Source organism: Cervus elaphus, chromosome 3 (genome assembly GCF_910594005.1).
Source record: "Cervus elaphus chromosome 3, mCerEla1.1, whole genome shotgun sequence".
Taxonomy (NCBI): domain Eukaryota; kingdom Metazoa; phylum Chordata; class Mammalia; order Artiodactyla; family Cervidae; genus Cervus; species Cervus elaphus.
The window spans coordinates 47,278,870-47,299,743 of NC_057817.1; the positions used below are offsets into that span (position 1 = coordinate 47,278,870).

General features: G+C 41.4%; 1 protein-coding gene across 4 annotated transcripts in view; it reads right to left on the minus strand.

The window, feature by feature from the left end:
• The window catches only part of TBC1D30 (TBC1 domain family member 30), a 93,896-nt gene that overhangs the window by 38,584 nt on the left and 34,438 nt on the right, over positions 1-20,874 (minus strand). For 2 of the 4 annotated variants that reach the window (XM_043888041.1, XM_043888032.1), the window contains exons 3-6: positions 10,559-10,620; positions 9,958-10,023; positions 5,398-5,523; positions 3,606-3,791 (exon numbers count right to left, since the gene is read on the minus strand). In XM_043888041.1, the coding sequence (XP_043743976.1) occupies positions 3,606-3,791; positions 5,398-5,523; positions 9,958-10,023; positions 10,559-10,620 (440 nt within the window). Of the gene's footprint in view, positions 1-3,605; positions 3,792-5,397; positions 5,524-9,957; positions 10,024-10,558; positions 10,621-13,695; positions 14,032-20,874 lie in introns of those variants that run through there. The other 2 variants (XM_043888051.1, XM_043888062.1) reach the window with 2 other exon arrangements.

A 20,874-nucleotide genomic window follows, 5' to 3' on the forward strand; every position in this document is an offset into this window, starting at 1 on the left:
TGGGCTTTCATCCTGACTCCAGAAAAGGATTTTCGGACACTACTTGGATTATTTACTGCCCTTTCTTTGTCAGTGAACCATGTTTATACTACTGAAACTTTAGGGAAAGAATTAGGGAAAGAACAAAGAACAACATGCCAAGGGTTTACTAATAAGAACTTTAAATATATTCCTGATCATTGGGACAAATGTCAGGCCAAACCAGGAAAATTAATGTTTATAGCTAATCATACAATTGTCAATTGGGGAACCCATAGTATGTGGTTATTGAACTGCTCAGATGATATTAACAATACTATGTATGATTACATTACTCAAGTAACATGGAAGGTTACTAATACTACAATGGAACATTACCATGACAGAGGACTTCTTGGCTAGCTTGATGATGGAATGGCCCCCACCTCGTCCTCAAATCATCTTTGATAAACAGATTGGGCCTAAACAATGGGACATCTGAAAACTTGCTGCAAACACCGAAGAACTTGGGACTTGGACCAGACATTCCACAGGGACCAATCATAGCTATAGCAATTATTTCTTTCGCTATAATCGATCATATTTTATACAAGCCTATGTTCCATTTCCTTTTGTTATAGCTATAGGAAACTTACAATTCAATAAGACTATACGTTTTGTAACTTGCATAAATTGCAGATTATATACTTGTCTTAACTCCTCTATTTCCTTAAGATATGATTCTCTTTTAATTCTTCAATCTCGATGTAGTCTATGGTTACCAATAAATCTCCAACGGCCCTGGGAAGAAGGTCCCATGGCTGGACTTGCTTCCCCGTTGCTTACTAAATTGCTCTAGCGATGTAAACGATTCATTGGATGGCTGATTTTTGGCATTATAGGATTAATAACTATTTGCACCATTGCTGTCATCACTAGCGTTACTTTACAAACCTCAATTCAAACACATAATTTTATCCAAAATTGGACTAAAAATGCTCATACTATGTGGGCCACTCAGTCTCAAATAGATGAGGATATTAAAAAAGAAATACAGGAACTGAAAACAGCCATCGAATGGGTTGGAGATCAATTAACAGATGTACAAAAACAGGTGATGCTAAAATGTGACTGGAATTCTACTCAATTTTGTGTTACTCCTGTTCATTTTAATAATAGTGCCTACAACTGGGAACAAATCAAGTTTCATTTACAAAACATACATGATAATGCCTCTCTGAATGTACAATTATTACAAAAATAAATATTTGAAACCTTTTCTAATAATCTGCCCTCTTCCATTGATATGGAAACTTTAGCTAAACAATTGGCTGATCAATTATCTGGGCTAGACCCACGTGGATGGTTTCAAAGTCTTACTCATAGCATTGGATCTGGAATCATAATTTTGGTGATTGTCTTAACAATTATATTTGTTGTCTACCGTTGCCTTCATGCAAAGATTGTCAAAACTAAACAAACTCTGATGGTCAGAACTCTTCTTACAAATATTATAAATAAATAAGGGGGAATTGTCAGGGAATGTTTGATGGAAGGATTCCTACATGCTGTCTCTCATGAGTCCTTTGTCCCTCTTCAAGCAGAACAGCACGCTGCTCCCAGGGACTGAGGTCATTGTGTGAGGCAAGCATGAGTCTCCTTTAGTAAACATTCTCCTTAGGACAAAACAGCTTAATCTCCTTCCCCTTTCTTGAGATATGGATTGTCTCCTGACCTTGTGACTAAAGTTACCCCTTGTTCCCTTGGTAACGGTTGCTGTACATTTGGTTTTCTGATCTCTATCATTCCCGAAAGAAGTTTCTTGTACTGCAGCCTATATATACTCATAGAAAAATCATTAAAGCACCTTTGCTCCATCAGAGCTTAGGTCCCTGGGTCTTTTTTGTCTCTCTCTCTCTCTCTCTTTCTCTCTTTCACTTTCTTATCGTCGACTCCGCACCACAAGGTTCCGGTCCATTAAAGGACCCCAAGAGCAATTTAGAGCATGACCCCCCAGAATCTACACCTGCTGGCAGTCACACTCTTGTATAAGCCCTGCCCCTTAAACAGGAGCTGGACCTAGTGACTGGCTTCTAATAAATAAAACATGGCAGAAGTTTCTGTGTGAGACAGGCAGCTCCACCTGGTGCTCTGTGCCAACCAGGAGGGGTGGGTGGGGTGGGAGGTGGGAAGGAGGTGCAAGGAGAAGGGGATGTGTGTATGCTTATGCTGACCCATGTATGGCAGAAACCAACACATCGTTGTAAAGCAATTATTCGCCAATTAAAAATAAATTAAAAAAATAAAACATGGCAAAAATGATGGAATGTCACTTCTAACACTAGGCTGCAGATCTGTAACATAGTCTCCTCTGACCTGTTCTCTTTTACTCTCTTGCTCACTCTAAGGAATGCCAGCCACCATGCAGCACAATGGAAAGGCCCCCAGAGCAGAGAACAACATCCAGCAAAAAACTGAGGCCCTCAGTCCAGAAGTCTATGGGGAGTGAAACCTTCCCAAGGATCACGCGAATGAGCTTGGAAGCCAGTGCTCTTCCCACTCAACTGAGCCTTCGGAGGAGACTAAAGCCCTAGCTGAGAGTTTGAATGCCACGATCATGTGACTCTGAGCCAGCTAAGCTGTGCCCAGATTCCTGACTCAGAGAAACTGGGAGGTCATACACATTTGCTGTTTGAAGCAACGGATTTGCTATGCAGCACTGGGTCATCAATATAAGTAGTACTGAATTTGGTTTAAAAATATGATGTCTCAGGGATTTCTCTGGTAGTCCAGTGTAAAGACTCCGAGCTCCCAACACAGGGAACGTGGATTCAATACCTGGTTGGGGAAGTAAGATCCCACACGCGGCACAGCAGAGAGAAAGAGAGAAAGAAAGATCCGTTCCCCCACCCTCATCCTCAGAAAGCCGTGTGTGTGTGTGTGTGTGTGTGTATGTGTGTGTGTGTCCTAGAGACGGAAATGGGGGAAGTAAGATCCCACACGCGGCACAGCAGAGAGAGAGAGAGAAAGAAAGATCCGTTCCCCCACCCTCATCCTCAGAAAGCCGTGTGTGTGTGTGTGTGTGTGTGTGTATGTGTGTGTGTGTTTGTGTGTGTGTGTGTGTGTGTCCTAGAGACGGAAATGGGGGAAGTAAGATCCCACACGCGGCACAGCAGAGAGAGAGAGAGAAAGAAAGATCCGTTCCCCCACCCTCATCCTCAGAAAGCCGTGTGTGTGTGTGTGTGTGTGTGTGTGTGTGTGTGTGTGTGTGTCCTAGAGACGGAAATGGCAACCCACTCCAGTATTCTTGTCTGGAGAATCCCGTGGACAGAGGAGCCTGGTGGGCTGCAGTCTATGGGGTTGCAGAGACTCGGACACAACTAACCAACTAACACACACACACACACATATATATATATGTCCTTATATGTCTCATAAGGGAGTTAAAAACATAATCATTCTCCTCAAATTTGGCAGCTACAGAAGTTTGTCCTGTGACCAGGCTTTAACCTGGGGAAATCATGGATAATCAGAAAGATACAGTAAATACTTTGGAAGGAGGTGGGGCATCAGGGAAGAGAAACCTCAGTTCCAGTATTTCACTCTCTGAAGAATTTCAGTTGCCTTCTTCAGAGTCTGATACTCACTTTCAGAGCATCGCCTTCATTGCCTTCCACTACTTCCAGAATCAGTGCAGCCAGGATGTTAAAGCCTTGGCAATACCCGACATTCTTGTTCCATCGGGCATAAGCCAGAAGGACACGCTTCAATACGACCCTGTCCTGCTCGGCCTCCTGGCCACAGTACGAACTGCAGCCTGTGCGGTGAAGATCCTAAAATGAGAGGGAAAACAATATTTTTTAAAATAACTCCTTATACTCTCTCTAAAAGAAAAAAAAACTTTCATTTTTTTCTTTGTCTCGGCATTAAGTCAGATTATCAAAATGGATTTTAGTTTTTAAAATATATAAGCAACTTATATACATGGACCAAAGCTTGTATCTTTTAGTTTTCTAACATGCTGAGGCATTTTTGAGGGGAATTTCAGTCAGGCAAATTTTCTACCAAAAGTATTGCCAGAGTTAACACAAAAAGACCCTCAGAATTAACAAATATAACATTAGGCTTTCAAATAAATTGACAGTTTATTTTAATGATACATCTCAAATAAAACAAGTCATTTCAACACATGTATGATAGATGCTAACATTGTTTCTGTCTACAAAAAAAAGATATGTATATGTATATATATAAATATTTAGCTATCAAAACTCCAAAGAGTATTCAGGAGCAAAATGCAACCAGTACCAAAAAGACACAGAAAAATCATTCTGTCCAATTTGTTTTATAAATATGTATAAAAGGACAGAAACATTTGCTGTGCTTTAATATATAATGAAGGTAATACCTATAATTATCAGCAGAGACTGATTTTCAGGACATACTCACTTTAGTGACATATTCATTTCAACGAGAAAAAAAGATTCTCTTAATAACATGATTCTTACAAGACATGCATTGCCTTAACTCACCACTTAAATAGAAAGAAAGTATTTCAAATATGGAATACTTCATCTCTAGGGAACACATACTGAAACTACAAACAAACAGCTCAAATGTGCATAATGCAGGGGCTTTTCAAGCATATTACAGTATAAAATTTCATTTTTTTGAAACTTGTCTGAAACACAAGTAAGATCAAAATATAGCTCTTTTTAGTTAGTACTTGCTCCTGAAAAAAAATATTTTCAAATCTGTCAAAACATTAGCCAACTTCTGGTGACCAAACTGCATGAAACAACTTTCCTTTTAAAACCTCAGCTTAGCATCACAGGTAATGTACTCATATAAAATAAAAAGCATGCCCTAGAGGCTTATGCAAGAGAAGAATAATGGGATTAAATCAAATCAATATCCTTGGCTTTTGGTGCCAGGCTCTAATCAACTGTAATAATCCAGGTAGGTGAACCTCGGCTGCCTCCACAGCTGGCCTGAGCATTCAACCATCTGGTGCAAGGTAAACCCATCAGTCAATTTAACTATCTTCATAAAATGACAGTTAAGAAATTATCAAAATCCTAATAACTGCCCAATTATTCTAATATGAAATAGGCTTAACTAAATTTCTCAGTGACTTTGATGTAAAAATCCAGTTAAAAGCACTGACCCATGCTAAACAAAAAAGGAAATTCCATTTCTTATCATGCACGCAAAATAAGTTGATTATGAATGGAAACATTTTCTTCTTACTAGCAACATGCAGATGTACACAGACAAGGCATCGACAAATTCCCCATTTTAAAAAGCTGTTAACTAATGAAATTAACAGCAGGAAATACACAGACATTCAAACCATAAGGCTTGATCCTCTGTCCAGGACGCATCTGGTTCTTAGAAATCTTCCAAGTTAAGACAGTAAGCCAAACTCAGAGGTATTACCTTAACTATCTGAATTCCCATCGAGTCATCATCAGGATTACTCCTCTCATTGAAAGTGAAACGCATGGTTTTGTCCCAGTCAATGGCTATACTGTGCAAATAATGATCTGCCAAGGTCAACCAAACCTAAAATAGTAATAAAGAAGAATGCTAAAGTAAAATGCATAATTTCATCTTTCTTTATTAGGCAATACTGATTGCATCCAACAAGAAAATGAAAACTGTTACTAGAAGAGATATGGCCCACATGTAGAAAACTAAGAACCTCATTGAAAAGTCTGATGTACTAAATTGTACCAATTATGGATTTTTATTTATTCTTTCAATTAATATTTATTGAGTTCCTACTATGTACCAAGTAACAATCCAGCCATTAAAGATATTGTTAAGAAAACAAAAACATATCAAATTTTATTTCAGTACTAGTAGAATAGCTAGATTATCTTTGCTGTTGTTGTTTAGTTTCTCAGTAACGCTTGACTCTTTTGAAACCCCATAATCTGTAGCCTGCATGCCTCCTCTGTCCATAGGATTTTCCATGCAAGATTACTGGAGTGGGTTCAGTTCAGTTCAGTCACTCAGTCTTGTGTGACTCTTTGTGACCCCATGGACCGCAGCACCCAAGGCCACCCTGTCCATCACCAAATCCTGGAGTTCACTCAAACTCATGTTCGTTGAGTCGGTGATGGCATCCAACTATCTCATCCTCTGTCATCCCCTTCTCCTCCCACCTTCAATCTTTCCCAGGATCAGGGTCTTTTCAAATGAGTCAGTTCTTCACATCAGGTGACCCAAGTATTGGAGCTTCTGCATCAGTCCTTCCAATGAATATTCAGGATGGATTTCCTTTAGGATGGACTGGTTGGATCTCCTTGCAGTCCAAGGGACTCACAAGAGTCTTCTCCAACACCATAGTTCAAAAGCATCAATTCTTTGGTGCTCAGCTTTCTTTATAATCCAACTCTCACATCCATACATGACTACAGGAAAAACTATAGCTTTGACTAGACAGACCTTTGTTGGCAAAGTAATGTCTCTGCATTTTAATATGCTGTCTAGGTTAGTCATAGCTTTTCTTCCAAGGAGCAAGCGTCTTTTAATTTCATGGCTGCAATCACCATCTGCAGTGATTTTGGAGACCAGAAAAATAAAGTCTGCCACTGTTTCCACTGTTTCCCCATCTATTTGCCATGAGGTGATGGAACCAGATGCCATGATCTTTGTTTTCTGAATGTTGAGTTTTAAGCCAACTTTTTCACTCTCCTCTTTCACTTTCATCAAGAGTCTCTTTAGTTCTTCTTCACTTTCTGCCATAGGGTGGTGTCATCTGCATATCTGAGGTTATTGATATTTCAACCGGCAAACTTGACTCCAGCTTGTGCTTCCTCCGGCCCAACATTTCTCATGATGTACTCTGCATATAAGTTAAATAAGCAGGGTGACAATATACAACCCTGATGCACTCCTTTCCCCATTTGGAACCAGTGTGTTGTTCCATGTCCAGTTCTAACTGTTCCTTCCTGACCTGCATACAGGTTTCTCAAGAGACAGGTCAGGTGGTCTGGTATTCCCATCTCTTTCAGAATTTTCCACAGTTTATTGTGATCCACACAGTCAAAGGATTTGGCATAGTCAATAAAGCAGATGTTTTTCTGGAATTCACTTGCTTTTTCGATGATCCAGCAGATGTTAGCAATTTGATCTCTGGTTCCTCTGCCTTTTCTAAAACCATCTTGAACATCTGGAAGTTCACGGTTCCCATACTGTTGAAGCCTGGATTGGAGAATTTTAAGCATTACTTTACCAATGTGTGAGATGAGTGCAATTGTGCAGTAGATTGAGCATTCTTTGGCATTGCCTTCTTTGGGATTGGAATGAAAGCTGACCTTTTCCAGTCCTGTGGCCACTGCTGAGTTTTCCAAATTTGCTGGCATATTGAGTGCAGCACTTTCATAGCATCATCTTTCAGGATTTGAAATAGCTCAACTGGAATTCCATCATCTCCACTAGCTTTGTTCATAGTGACGCTTTCTAAGGCCCACTTGACTTCGCATTGCAGGATGTCTGGCTCTAGGTGAGTGATCACACCATCATGATTATCTGGGCCGTGAAGATCTTTTTTGTACAGTTCTTCTGTGTATTCTTGCCACCTCTTCTTAACATTTTCTGCTTCTGTTAGGTACATACCATTTCTGTCCTTTATTGTGTCCATCTTCGCATGAAAAGTTCCCTTGGTATCTCTAATTTTCTTGAAGAGATCTCTAGTCTTTCCCATTCTATTGTTTATTGGATTGGGTAGCCATTCCCTATTCCAAAGTATCTTACGAGCTTGTTATACTAGGCTCCGGATTACTCTCTACGCTTGGGCAAGAGCTCCTTGGTCACCCATGGAGAGAGAGGGGGGTGGAGTGTGTTTTTGTTTGTGTATGTGTCTGCACATACACACACATGTGTGCGCGCTCAGTCATGTCTGACTCTTTGTAGCTCCACGGAGAATGGGCCTGTTTCGCCTCTGCATTTGAACCATCCCTCTCTAACACACACAAGAAAACTGATAGATGGGTTCCCATAAAGGATAATTTTTTAAAGGAATCACTGGATACTTTGACTCCTTTCATTACCTTATCCAGAAAAGTTGCTTCATAATGCCATTTTTCATGTGCACTTTGAAGAACCCTCAATGTTCAAATTCTAGGAGTATTAAGATTAGCTTATAATAGAAACAAGTTTATTTAGAAAAGAGGTTCACAGGCTTTGAAAGCGAACTTAGGGTTACCGAGGGGGAAATGTGGGGGGTTAAAATGTACACAGCACTACATATAAAACCGACAACCAACAAGGACTTACTACACAGTACAGGGAACTCTGCGCATAGTCTGTGGCGGGTCTACATGGAAAGAGAATCTGCAATGGAATGGATGTGTGTATACGTACAACTGAATCCCTTTGCTCTACATATGAAGCTAATACAGCATTGTACATCAACTATACTCCAATATATAATAAAAATTAAGTTTTAAAAAAGAAAGGGGAATTGTGGTTGCCAAACGGGGGAGGCGCAAGGATGGATAAGTTTTGGATTAGCAGATGCAAACTATTATATGTAGAATGGATAAACAAGGTCCTACTGTGTAGCACAGGGAACTATATTCATTATTCTAGACAAGGGCAACTCAATATTCCCTGATAAACCATAGTGGAAAAGAATATGAAGAAAAAATATATAACTGAATCACATCACTCTGCTGTACACTGGAAATTAATACAACATTGTAAATCAACTATACTTCAGTAAAAATTTTTTAAAGGGGAGAGAAACTAGGTTTACAAATAAATAGCTGACATTTTGACTATCAACAGGTCAACAACTATCAATAGTCCAGTGTTGACTTTTTGAACATAACTTAGCAGGACTAACACTGATTAATACCTCTAGCCAGACCTCTCTCCTAATCATCACAATCATATGTGCAAATATACACTTGATATCTTCAATTTAGATATCTAACAGGCATCATAACCTTAACATATCCAAAACCAATCATCTAACCAACCGTCACCCCCAACTATATAGATACACACATACACATGCTTGTCCCCTCTGGGAAAATAGTAACTCTACCCTTTCAGAAGCTCAAGTCAATCCTGAAGGTTTTGATGACATTGCTCTTACACTTTATATTCAATCTGGCAGGAATTCAAGTCAACTCAGTCTTCAAAATATATCTAGAATCTTATCCCTTCTCTCCATCTCCACTACCAAAACCCTGATCCATCTCTTGCCTGAATTACTGCAAGTTTCCCACTGCTCTTTCTCTCTGCTGTTGCCCTTGTCCCACACATTCTCAAGCTAGCAGTCAGAATGGTCCATTTAAAATATAAGTCTACCATGTTATCCCCCTGCTCAAAACTTTCCAATGCTTTCTCATCTCACACTGGGCAAAAGTCCTCCTACGGCCTGTAAGGTCCCACAAGATCTGCCATTCCTCTAAGGTCACCACGTTACCACTGTGACCTCCCCCCACACACACTGCTTACCCCTTTGTCCACTGGGCTTCAGCCACCCTGGTCTCTTACTTCTGCTTGGATACTCCTGAGAAGCTCCCACCTGAGCGTGTTTTCTGTTTGGCGTCCTTTCCACAAGGCAGCTACATGGCCACCTGCTCACTTCTTTAAGGGCCCTATTCAAATGTTACCTTGCCATTTAAAATGCTACCTCCTTATCTCCATTTCCCTACACTCTCCTTACTTCTTTCTTTGCTTTATTTTTAAAGATGTTGCACTTAGCAACATCTGAAATACTTTATATTATATTCATAATAAACTCTACAAGGGTAAAAATTTTGGCCTGTTGGGGTTTTTTCCCACTGCTGTATCCCCAGTACCTACAGAAAGTATCTGGCACAGAATAATCCATAAATACTTATTGAATTAATGAATAGTGAAGAGGGACAGACTTCAAATGGCTAAATCTAGAATATTCTTTTTGACATTCCAGACACTTTAAAGAGAGACAGAGTGATGATCCTTTTGCATTTTAGCCATACAAATTCTCCTCACCTTTCTCCTCCATTCCTTTGGTATTCCTGTCGATAGTCTGGCAACTGCCTTTAGAGCATCGTACCACTAGAAATAAAGAAGAAACACTATCAAAGTGATAATATTGACCTGATTAAGCACTTTCAACCATTTCTCCATCTTGACATTTGTAGAATATGATAATATTTATACAGAACACTGGGGTAAACACTCCGAGCTTCCTTCAGCCAGCTATGTCTGGTCTAAGGGCCATGACTGCCCCAAGTTCCTCCACTTAGGACCCCTTAACACACCTGTTATCCACTTGCAACCCATGCACACAAGGGTTGGGAAGCTCTGGCTGAGAAATCAAAACGTGTGTTACAGATTCAGAACAACAGCAGTTAGTTTTCAAATTTTTTTCCCACACTTGAACCATTAAAAGAAAGTACAAAATTTTTCACTGCAAGTATAAATCCAGGCCACTTATAGCTTCGCAAGCTATTTCATCCATAATTTTAAAACCTGACTCATCTTATGCATATCCAAACACATGCTAATCTTCCCACTTTGAGAATATATCTCAGTGTACCTTGTCGTTACCCCCAAATAAAGGTATTTTTGAAACTAAAAATAAAATTACCTGCTGAAAACCATTTTGACCTAAAGATGGCTCAAGAGTGAACTTCAACTTTGTGTCAACTCCTAAAATAAAAAGACATAAATAGCAGTTATCTAGGGAGAAAATACACTATATGAAAAATAAAAGTAAAAATTAACCTTATACTACTGGGTCATCATAAAATTTTTAAAACACTCATTTTTTAACTAGATTACAATCTTGTTAATTGTCAATTTTGTTAAAAGGAAAAGAATATTAATTATTAAAATAGAAAAACATCCTATGGTAATAAAATGGAACTTATCCATAGAGTGGTGCAAACACAAAAAGTGACACATGGGCTTGCAGTCACACAGACTTCCACTCAGCATTGGTTCCTACAGTCAAACAAAGTATTTAACCTGAGTTTCAATTCTCCATCCTTCAAATGAGGATAAAGCCTATCTCAGTTAGTTGTTGCAATGATTAACTGTAAATCACTTAGTACAGTATAATTAACATTTATGAAACATGGGAAGAGAATTCTTTACTTACAGAATTTGTTTTTTAGGACAGTTGCATTGGCTAATTCTATTAAGGAAAATTCAGTGAAATATCAAAAGGTATAAAAAAATAATGTCATTGCCTTCCCACTTGTGAAATAATCCATATTTTAAAATTGTAATGATAGACTTATTCATTAAAGACATGTTTGTATATTTAGATTACAAGCTAAGAATAGAACTGAACCCCAGTTGCAAGTTATATACAACCTTAGATAAACTTCTTTGACTCAAATCTCAAATCTACAGAATAGGAGCAAATAAAGAGGAAAATGTATAAAGACTATATGCAATATTCATATTGGACTTTTTTATTATTGAGATGAAATTACATGACAATTTTTATTCCCACTTAAATTATATCAAAAATAATGGGTTTCCTATGACAAGCCAAACGTCCAACCCCACCCACTGGACAAGTCAAAAATAATGTAAACAAATCTGAAAATGCTAGGTATTCTTTTTTTATAATTTCAAAATGACATTTTAAGCCCACTTTAAACTTAATAATTCAAGGACCAAGATACACCAAAAATTGTCAGTAGCATTGTTTTACAATTTACAATTGTCATTTATGATGACATTTTTGCTTCTAAGACGTTGAATGGCAGATTAAGCATACTGAAACCTGTCCACAACTTCCACTACTTAGGGAACAATCTTTCTTTAGAAGCTGGTATGTAGATAGGAAGATACTTCAGAATTTGTAAAATTATAATGCTAAAGTAGACATGTCTTTTTAAAAGCATATATGGAGTCAAGAAGCTGAAAAGAGATGTGTCTGATTTACCCAAGTCCATGACAGTATGAAGATGCCCTTCTTGGAGTCCTAGAAGAGTACTGTGTATTCAAGAGATTGGTCCTAGATTTCTAAAGTCAAGCTTTATAATCAGTGCCCTGATAATTCTTTTCAGAGCTTCCCAGCCAAAAGCATACACGGTTTAGATAGATAAGATTTTCTTCTTTGAAGGTATATTATGTATCTTGATGGATTCTCATTACTCTGAGATGATTTAAATGAAGTCTTGCCTCAGTGTGCAATGATACAACGGGTGATAAGAGTGCCTCCAGCTGGAGCCACGATTTTAAGACAAGATAAAACCTCTTGGTGAGGTTGCTGTCCAGATGCAGGGTGCTGAATGGAAGCGCGTTTAGTAATGACGTTTGCTTTATAACATAACAAAGACCAGGAAATTCGGTCCCATGCTCTTATCTCAACCGATCTAAAATCCTTGGATTCCCTGCCTGTACGACTGAATATGCTGCCTTGACTTTATCAGAAGTACCTGCTGGGCATCTTGCCAATCGCCTCGCTGAGCTGACACCCGGCTGGGGTTAGTCAAAACCACAACTATTTTCTCACGATCAAAAATGAGTCACAGGATTTCACTGGAATTGATCATTCGCCGCCTGCATGCAAAAGCTGAAATCAGGTCATTTCTACCTCTTTTCTTCTAACTGAACAAGGAAGGGGAGAAGGTTTGTGTTTCATCTGTTAATCACTGGATATTCCGGATTCAGGAACACAAAACACTTTTAACGTGGGAAGGAGATTTTTTTTTTTTTTTTTTCTTTAAGGCTAAAGAAAGACTGTGAATAACTACTATAGTCTCTGTAACTAGACACTTCCTTGGGGAGAAAAACAAAGAAACCACGAGGTTCGGAAAGGCAGTGACGCGTTCCACCCTTTGGGGCTCAGGGCCTTGATTCTCTCTGCAGCCTCGGGATAGCAGGTCCCCCAAGGCGCAAGGAGACGGAGTGGAGGGAGGAGGGGGCTCAGGAGAGGACAAACCCCCTGGAAGCCAGCTGGTGCCACCCTGGGGACAAGTGGGTGCTAAGCACGGGTCCGGGAACAGCCGGCTCCCTCTGTGGCCACTCCTAACCACGAAGCCTTATGCCCAGGGGCCTGAGCACGCTAAGGCTGGGCTCATAAAACCCCCGGGGAGGAATGCCGGGTGATGGAGCAGGCGCGGAGTTCTGCAGCCTGGAGATGCAGGGATGTGTAAACACAGGCTGACAGCAGAAAGGGCCTGGCCTAACACAGGCAGCTCACTCGGTCTTTACCTCCAGAAAGGATCTCTCCTTTGCAGGAGTATTTCCTGCCTGCTCTCCACGCGGAGGCTCCTGGTGATATGATCCCGGCACTCACGAAGCAGGGACGCTCAAGAAAATGCACTCGATTTTTTTTCCTTCGCGGTCCCTACCTTTCCCTCCGACCCCAAGTATCAAACCTGTGCCTTTCTCCGCCTCCCACACCTCCTTTAAGGTGTGGCTTCTTGTGAGTCCGAACCACAATTGGTTGCACGGCCTCTGACAGCCCAGGCAGCCGGGCGCACTAGCCGGCGGCTCGGGGAACAAGCCAGGGCTGGACCACTCACAGGCCGCGGGGCGGGGGCGCGCGGGCAGCCGGCGGGAGCAGCCTCCTCCGCGCCTAGGGAGGCCGCTGCCCGGGCCAGGCCTGGGTCCTCGCTTTTCCCTCCCAGGCCGACCCGGCCCCGCCTGCGCCCAGCGGCGGGTGCTCCCGGGCCTAGCGGAGTCCCAGCTACGGCAGAGGCACCAGCGCCGGGGGCGCCACGTGACTCTCCAGAGCTCCCCTCTGCCGCCCCGGGTCCTCACCCGGCTCCAGGGTGCAGAGCAGCCGGGGCGCGGTCCGAGAAATGCAGCTGCGCTTCTTGAGCACATTGCTCAGGATGGTGCCCACGCCGCCGCCGCCGCCACCACCACCCTGCCGCTTCAGGCATCTCCCTCCACGTCTCAGGGAGCCGGTCAGCTTGTCCTGCCGCATCCGAGAGCGCCCTGGGATCCCGCGCTCCGCCTGGGTCCCCGCCGCTCCGCTGGCGTAGCGGCTTGGCGCGCGCCGGGGGCTTGGTGAGATCGCTTAGTCCAGAGTCCCTGGGAAGCAGCGAGAATGCTCGGGGATCGACGGACTCGCGGAGCACTGTGGGCGCCGCCGAGAGTGGGGCGGCCGGCAGGTATCTGCAGTGCGGAGCCAGCCAGGCTGAGGCTTAGAGAGGGCTTGGGGCGGGGAGGAGGGCGGGAGCGATCGAGTGCTGGGAGACGGAGGCGGCGCTCCCGCCCCCAATCCCGGCATCACCATGCGCAGGCGGGGCAGCCTTAGCTCCCCAGCGCCTGGCAGGCTCCCGGCACCTGCGTGCGGGAGCCGCGGAGCACCCCCAGCCCGCGCGCGGGCGGATGAGCAACGGCGTCCCGAGACCAGGAGCAGTGACAGAGATCTCCGAGCTTCTCCCAAGATCTGAGACGCTGGAGGGAGCGCTAAAGGGAGCAAATCTCGGGTGCAGAATACCAGCGAGTGACTGGTGGATGGTGAAGCACCAGCTTCATCCCAAATCATGTTAAACTCTTTCCTGGCATCTTAGAGGGGCATGGGAAGCACGTTAGAAGTATTATTATCATTATTAGTAGTATTAATATTATTTATATGTTGTATGTTAATTAAATACATAATATTATTATAATAATGGCTGTTTCTTTTGGAAGAGTGGAATTAAAAATAAAACTGTCCCACTTAAAAGCACGGTTTTTCTCTCCAGCCAGAGACTTCAGTAGTCAGAACTACTAGCAATAATTACTGCTGTTTTTAAGTCATTCATAAACTAGGGCATTCCGACGTTCTCCAATGGATATTAATCATAAAGGTGAATGAGTCATAAGAAAGGAAAGGATGTGGAGGGAAATACGAAGATATTTGTATATATATTTGTATATATATATTTAGAAAAGGCACAACAGATGGATTAAAAAAACTAAATAGTATTTATATGGAAGAGAACAATGTAGAAGAGAGAGAAATAGAAAACACATTTCTGTGGATGTACCTTATGTAGTTTGGACTCTGGAATAACATTAATATTATTAATGGTTATTAATAGCATTATTAGTTCATTATAGTAATAATATTAATAAATCAAACAAAAAGAAAACTCTAAAATTTACAAATGAATAGAAACACATGAACCTAACTCAATATCCTTTTGATGGCAGAGGAACACAGAAAAAAATAAGTTGCTTTTAGAGTATAGTATTATGCTTGTAGAATGGTGGTATACCTTTTAAGAGCAAATAGAACTACAAAAAAATCTTAAATGTCATTCTGTAGCATTATTGTTATTAAAAATATTGGTGTTTTTTTAATTCTTATGTACACTATAGAATAACCTAAATAATGTTAATGCCAAAAGGAACCAAGGTGTTTTCAATGTAACAAAAAATAAAAGTGTGTAATCAAAGAAATTAAGTTTTTAAATCCTGCAACAGTATATCTTAAATGGAAATAATGTATGAACTCATATTTTTTCTTTTCAAAAATACATATAAAGCCATTGAATAGGTTTAGAACTAAGAGCCACCCAGCATCACTGAATAACCCTAGCATCCAGAATTTGGTCTCTAAAACTCACTCCCCACTAAAAGGAACCAGGGTTCCTTTAGAAACATCTTGATGAACAAAGGAAGAAAGGAGGTGCTTCAAGACCAACTGAGTCATGGCAAAAAGACATGAAAGCCACACAACAGGATACTATTGACCTATTTGGAACATTTTGAGCATCAAAAACAATGGTTGCTAATGGACAGATGAATGGATAAAGAAAGATGTGGTATATATACACAATGGAATACTACTCAGCCATAAGAAAGAATGAAATAACATTCTTTTATGGCAATATAGATGGACCTAGATATCATCATACTAAGTGAAGTAGGTCAGAAGTGAAGTGAAGTAAGTCGTTCAGTCGTGTCCGACTTTTTGTGACCCCATGGACTATACAGTCCATGGAATTCTCCAGGCCAGAATACTGGAGTGGGTAGCCTTTCCCTTCTCCAGGGGATCTTCCCAACCCAGGGATCAAACCCAGGTCTCTCGCATCACAGGCAGATTCTTTTACCAGCTGAGCCACAAGGGAAGTAAGTCAGAAAAAGACAAATACCATATGATATCACCAATATGAGGGATTCAAAACATGACACAAAGGAACTTATTTACAAAACAGAAACAGACTCACAGATATAGAAAACAGACTTAACAGTTTCCAAAAGAGACAGGGGGTGGAAGAGGGATAAATGGGGAGCTTAGGATTAACAAATACAAACCACTGCATATAAAATAGATAAACAACAAGGCACATCTGTATAGCAAGGGGAACTATATTCAACATTCTATAATAAACCATAATGAAAAACAATATGAAAAGTATATGTATGTACGTGTAAGTGAATTACTTTGCTCTACACCAGAAACTAGCACAACATTGTAAATCAACTATGCGTGCCCAGAGCCTCAGTCATGTCTGACTCTTTGCAACCCCATGGACTGTGGCCCGCCAGGCTCCTCTGTCCATGGGATTCTCCAGGCAAGCATATTGCAGTGGGTTGCCATTTCCTTCTCCAGAGGATCTTCCAAGCCCAGGGACTGGAACCTGTGCCTCCTGCACTGCAGGCAAATTCTTGACCACTGAGCCACCGGGGAAGCCCATCTGATGTTGGACGTTAGCCAATTTTTTTACAGGGCAACACAAGCCCCTGGGTGAAGATGGTATTGAACACCCATAGTTAAAGGCAGAAAACTGGAAGGAGAAAGAAAATCCAGCTGAGAAGTGGACACTTGGTCTGGCTTTCCAGAAGTCTCATTTGCTCAAACCACAGAGGGTTTATGTCCTCTTTTAACATGAAAGGCTACTCACGCTCAGGTTTTAGCACTGGGCCAGCAGGAAAGACAGCCTCACCAGCCAAGAGGAGGAGAAATGGACGCTGCTCTACAACACTGCCTCCAGGCTAGAGAGGAGGACATCTAGGCCCTGCTGACATCCACCACTCAGACCATCCCACACCCTCTGACTGAGACACGCTCACCAAACAAACTTTTGATTGCATTTGGCTTCATGTAGAGACTTCGCCACCGAGGAGAGACCACACTGACCAGTTAACAGCAGTCAACATCCCTGAGTTCACTCAACTCTCAGTGAATTGAAGAAATCATATCTCTAGGCAGCCGAAGCTTGAGTATAGACCTCAGACCGCCAGCTCACCCAGATATGTCATGGCTGACAAAAAGGTTTGCCTCTGAAATTCTTCAGTTACAGCATTTTTCTTACTGTGAGTGACAGGGGCTTGTTTACCTTCAAGATCAGAATCTTATTGCACTTAAGATTACAAGGAAAAACTGACTCTAAAAAAAAAAACTTTCTTGAAAATTTCTCATTCTAAACTACATAGAAGTTGACACACACACAAAAAAAATTAAGAGTTTCTACTATTAAAGCAATACATAATGAAGGAATTAAATAATATTATTTTGTTTACATGGGAGAGGAAAGCCAAGACTGCCAACTTTTGTAGCAAACAGATAATTAAACACTAAAATACAATGCTCTAAAAACAGTCATGGCACAACCCTAGCATTATATTTATTGTATGACTCATAGTTTCTGATTTGTGTCTGGAATATTGTTTTCCAAAAGCAAAAGATAAAGATGTCATCTGAAGTCCACTCGCAGAGGAAACAATGCGAGTATGAAGTCAGCTGGAGGATCTCAGCTAGTGAGATTTCCACCCAAGCCCAACTTAGCGTCACTCGTCACTAACTGAGTGATTTTCCCTAATCAAATAATATCTGTGAATTCACGTTTGGGCAAATCAGCCTTTGGCATAGTCCAGAGCACTTATGATTTAAGCTGAACTTAGGAAAACTAAAAACTTCACGTTGGATGAGAATCCGTTACTGGCTTGCCAAAGAAAATGAGCGCTTGAGGAAATACTCTGAATGTCTCAGAGTCCAATACCCATAGTACATCCCCAGAGATGCAAGCTCCAGACCAAAACAAGGAAGTAGGGATCATTCAGCTAGTTGTGCATCTCCAGGCCTACATGCTGGCAGTAGAAGCTTTCTTGAGAGCAGATGAATCCTTTAATGGAGAAAGGAGACAAGTTAGCAGGAAGGGCAAGTCCAACATTTTTAAAAAATAAAAGCCAAGTCCCCCGGGGCTTCCAGAAGGGAATCAGGTCCGGGGTTTCTGTGATTTCCTAACGCTGCTACTTTTAACAGGTAAATCTTAAAAGAAAAAGAGCCTATGTGTTTATCTTTGGGGATTGAACAGAGCAAGTAGTGACAATTACCAAGAGAAAAAGCTCTGAAAACCTGAAGCGGAGAGACAGAAAGCACAGGAGCTGACCCACTCTGGGAAGGTGGCGTGAACTCATCCTCCCGGCTTCACCTCTCTCTGGCAGCTGTGCTCAAGCTCACAAGTGTTTGAGAGTTAGAAGAGATGTACCAGACATCAGGCCCAGTGCTGTCCTCCATCAGGCAGGAGACAGTATGTCTTCCGTTGTTGTTCTTTGGTTGCTAAGTTGTGTCTGACCCTTTTGTGACCCCGTGGACTGTAGCCCGCCAGGCATCTCTGACTAAGAGATTTCCTAGGTAAGAATACTGGAGTGGGTTGTCATGTCCTTCTCCAGGGGATCTTCCCGACCCAGGGATCCAACCCACGTCTCCTGTGTTGCAGGCAGATTCTTTATCACTGAGCCACCTGGGAAGTCTGGTACGTCTCTGCATTTGTGCTAATGGAAAGGGTGGTGGTCTGGCGGCATGGGCTTCCCAGGTGGCACAGCGGTGAAGAATCCACCTACCAATGCAGGAGATGCAGGTTCGATTCCCAGGTCGGGAAGATCCCCAGGAGTAGGAAATGGCAACCCCCTCCAGTATTTTTACCCGGGAAATCGCATGGACAGAGGAGCCTGGCGGGCCACAGTTCATGGGGTCGCAAAGAGTCAGACACTACTGAGCGCGCACACACGCTGGTGGCATGAAGTCTCCTCTCTCTGCTCTGCCCACAATTTCTGCAGGTCCATGAGCAACTCCTAAAATAGGAAAAGTCATATCTCCTAAAGGGACAGTAAACTGTGACCAGGCCCATAAGTTCTCTCCTCAGACCTAACTAAAAGTAGGGCCTTAATAAATAGTTCCTTCAACTCACTACCCAGGAAGGAGCCCACACAACTATGAGCTCATGAAGACATTGTCATAACCATTTTCCCTCATGAGAGAGACAGAGAAGAAGGGAAGAACCTTACAATTATCTGACACATCACATGATATACTGGACCATTTTGTTTTCTTTTTGAATGGTTTCTCTTAGTCATAAAACATATGTGTCCACTTAAATACAGGTATTCTTGAAGACAATTAGGTGTAGCTTTTCTATTTTGTTTATCTCAGAGATAGAATTCTGTTGCACATGGAACAGAGAGGCTTTGCAATTTCAACACCAAATCACACTCAGCACCATCTTCTACGTCCCAATGGTCCCTGCTTATGCTTTCTCAGAATCATGCTTTTAATCAGGTATTTTCAAAAACAAAACCACACCTAACATTTCCCTCAAGCATGCTCAAATATCTTGGATGAAGTATTTTAAGGATAACCAATTTTATTTACAAACCAGAAAGTTTCAAATTCAAAATTTATCTAATATAAAAATTTAATTCCTAGCTGAAGTGAAGCCCTATTTCAGAGTACCATCCTGGAAATACACATAAAACGCTGCAGCCAGGTCCACATAACTTCAGATGCATAACTAACCCAAGATTTTCTATTTTCTAGAAAAGTATTTTCTTGCCTCAAAAGAACGGAAATTGAGGGACTTCCTCGGTGGTCCAGTGGTTGGGAGCCCACCTGCCAAGGCGGATCCGTGGTCCAGGAGGATCCTGAATGTCGTGGAGCGGCTGGGCCTGTGGGCCACAACTACCAAGTACGTGTGCTGCAGCTACTGAAACCCACGTGCCTAGAGTCCCTGCTCCACAACAAGAGAAGCCACTGCAATGCGAAGCCCATGCTCCGCAACAGAGAGTAGCCCTAGCACACCAAGCACAGCCGTGAAGATCTAGTGCAGCCAAAAATAAATAATTTTTAAAAACAATAACGGAAATTGATTCAACACCACTCAAGGAAGGTTTATGCTGACCATATAAGACGTCTTTAATTTCTGTAATTCATTCATTCATTAGTGAAAAGTTATTCCTCAATTGCTGTGGGAAAGGCATGGTGCTATGGCCTCTGAGAAATAAAAGTTTGAATTCAGTATGTTCTCTACCTTCAAGAAGCTTAAATTCACTGAGGGACAGACAAAGCAGGTAGTAACAGTACAGTGTGAAAGGTTCATTTCAAATACTTTGCAAAAAAAATATATTGCTCTGATTTTCATCAAAAAGTGTTCTGCCTATGTGTTCCCCTAGGAGTTTGATGGTATCCAGTCTCACATTTAGGTCTTCAATTCACTGTATTTTTGTATATAATGTTAGACAATGTATAGGGTGTTCTAATTTCATTTTTTTACATGCCCAGTTTTCCCAGCACCATACGGTTTTGGTTGCTGTAGCCTTATAGTATAGTGCAAAGTCAGGGAGCATGATTATAGCAAATATAATAAATGTAAGTGGAATATAACCTTTAAAAATTGTGAACCACTATATTGTACATCTGTAACTTATATAATATTATACATCTCCTATAATTCAATTAAAAATTAATTAATTACTATGCAAGTACTTGGAGGGATACCATTATCTCTACTCCTCCTAAGTATCAGACATATTCCAGTGTTTTCCCAGGGCTTCATTTTATTGAATATTAAATTTCACCTGAAAGCAGGCTAAGGACAAAGCTTATCTCTGCTCTTCTCATAATTGTGATATTCAGCCTTTTACTTGTACATCAAGAGTAGAACTGAGACCAATCATTTTAGAAGATGAAATCATGGTTCAACCTGGTCACGACTGACTGCT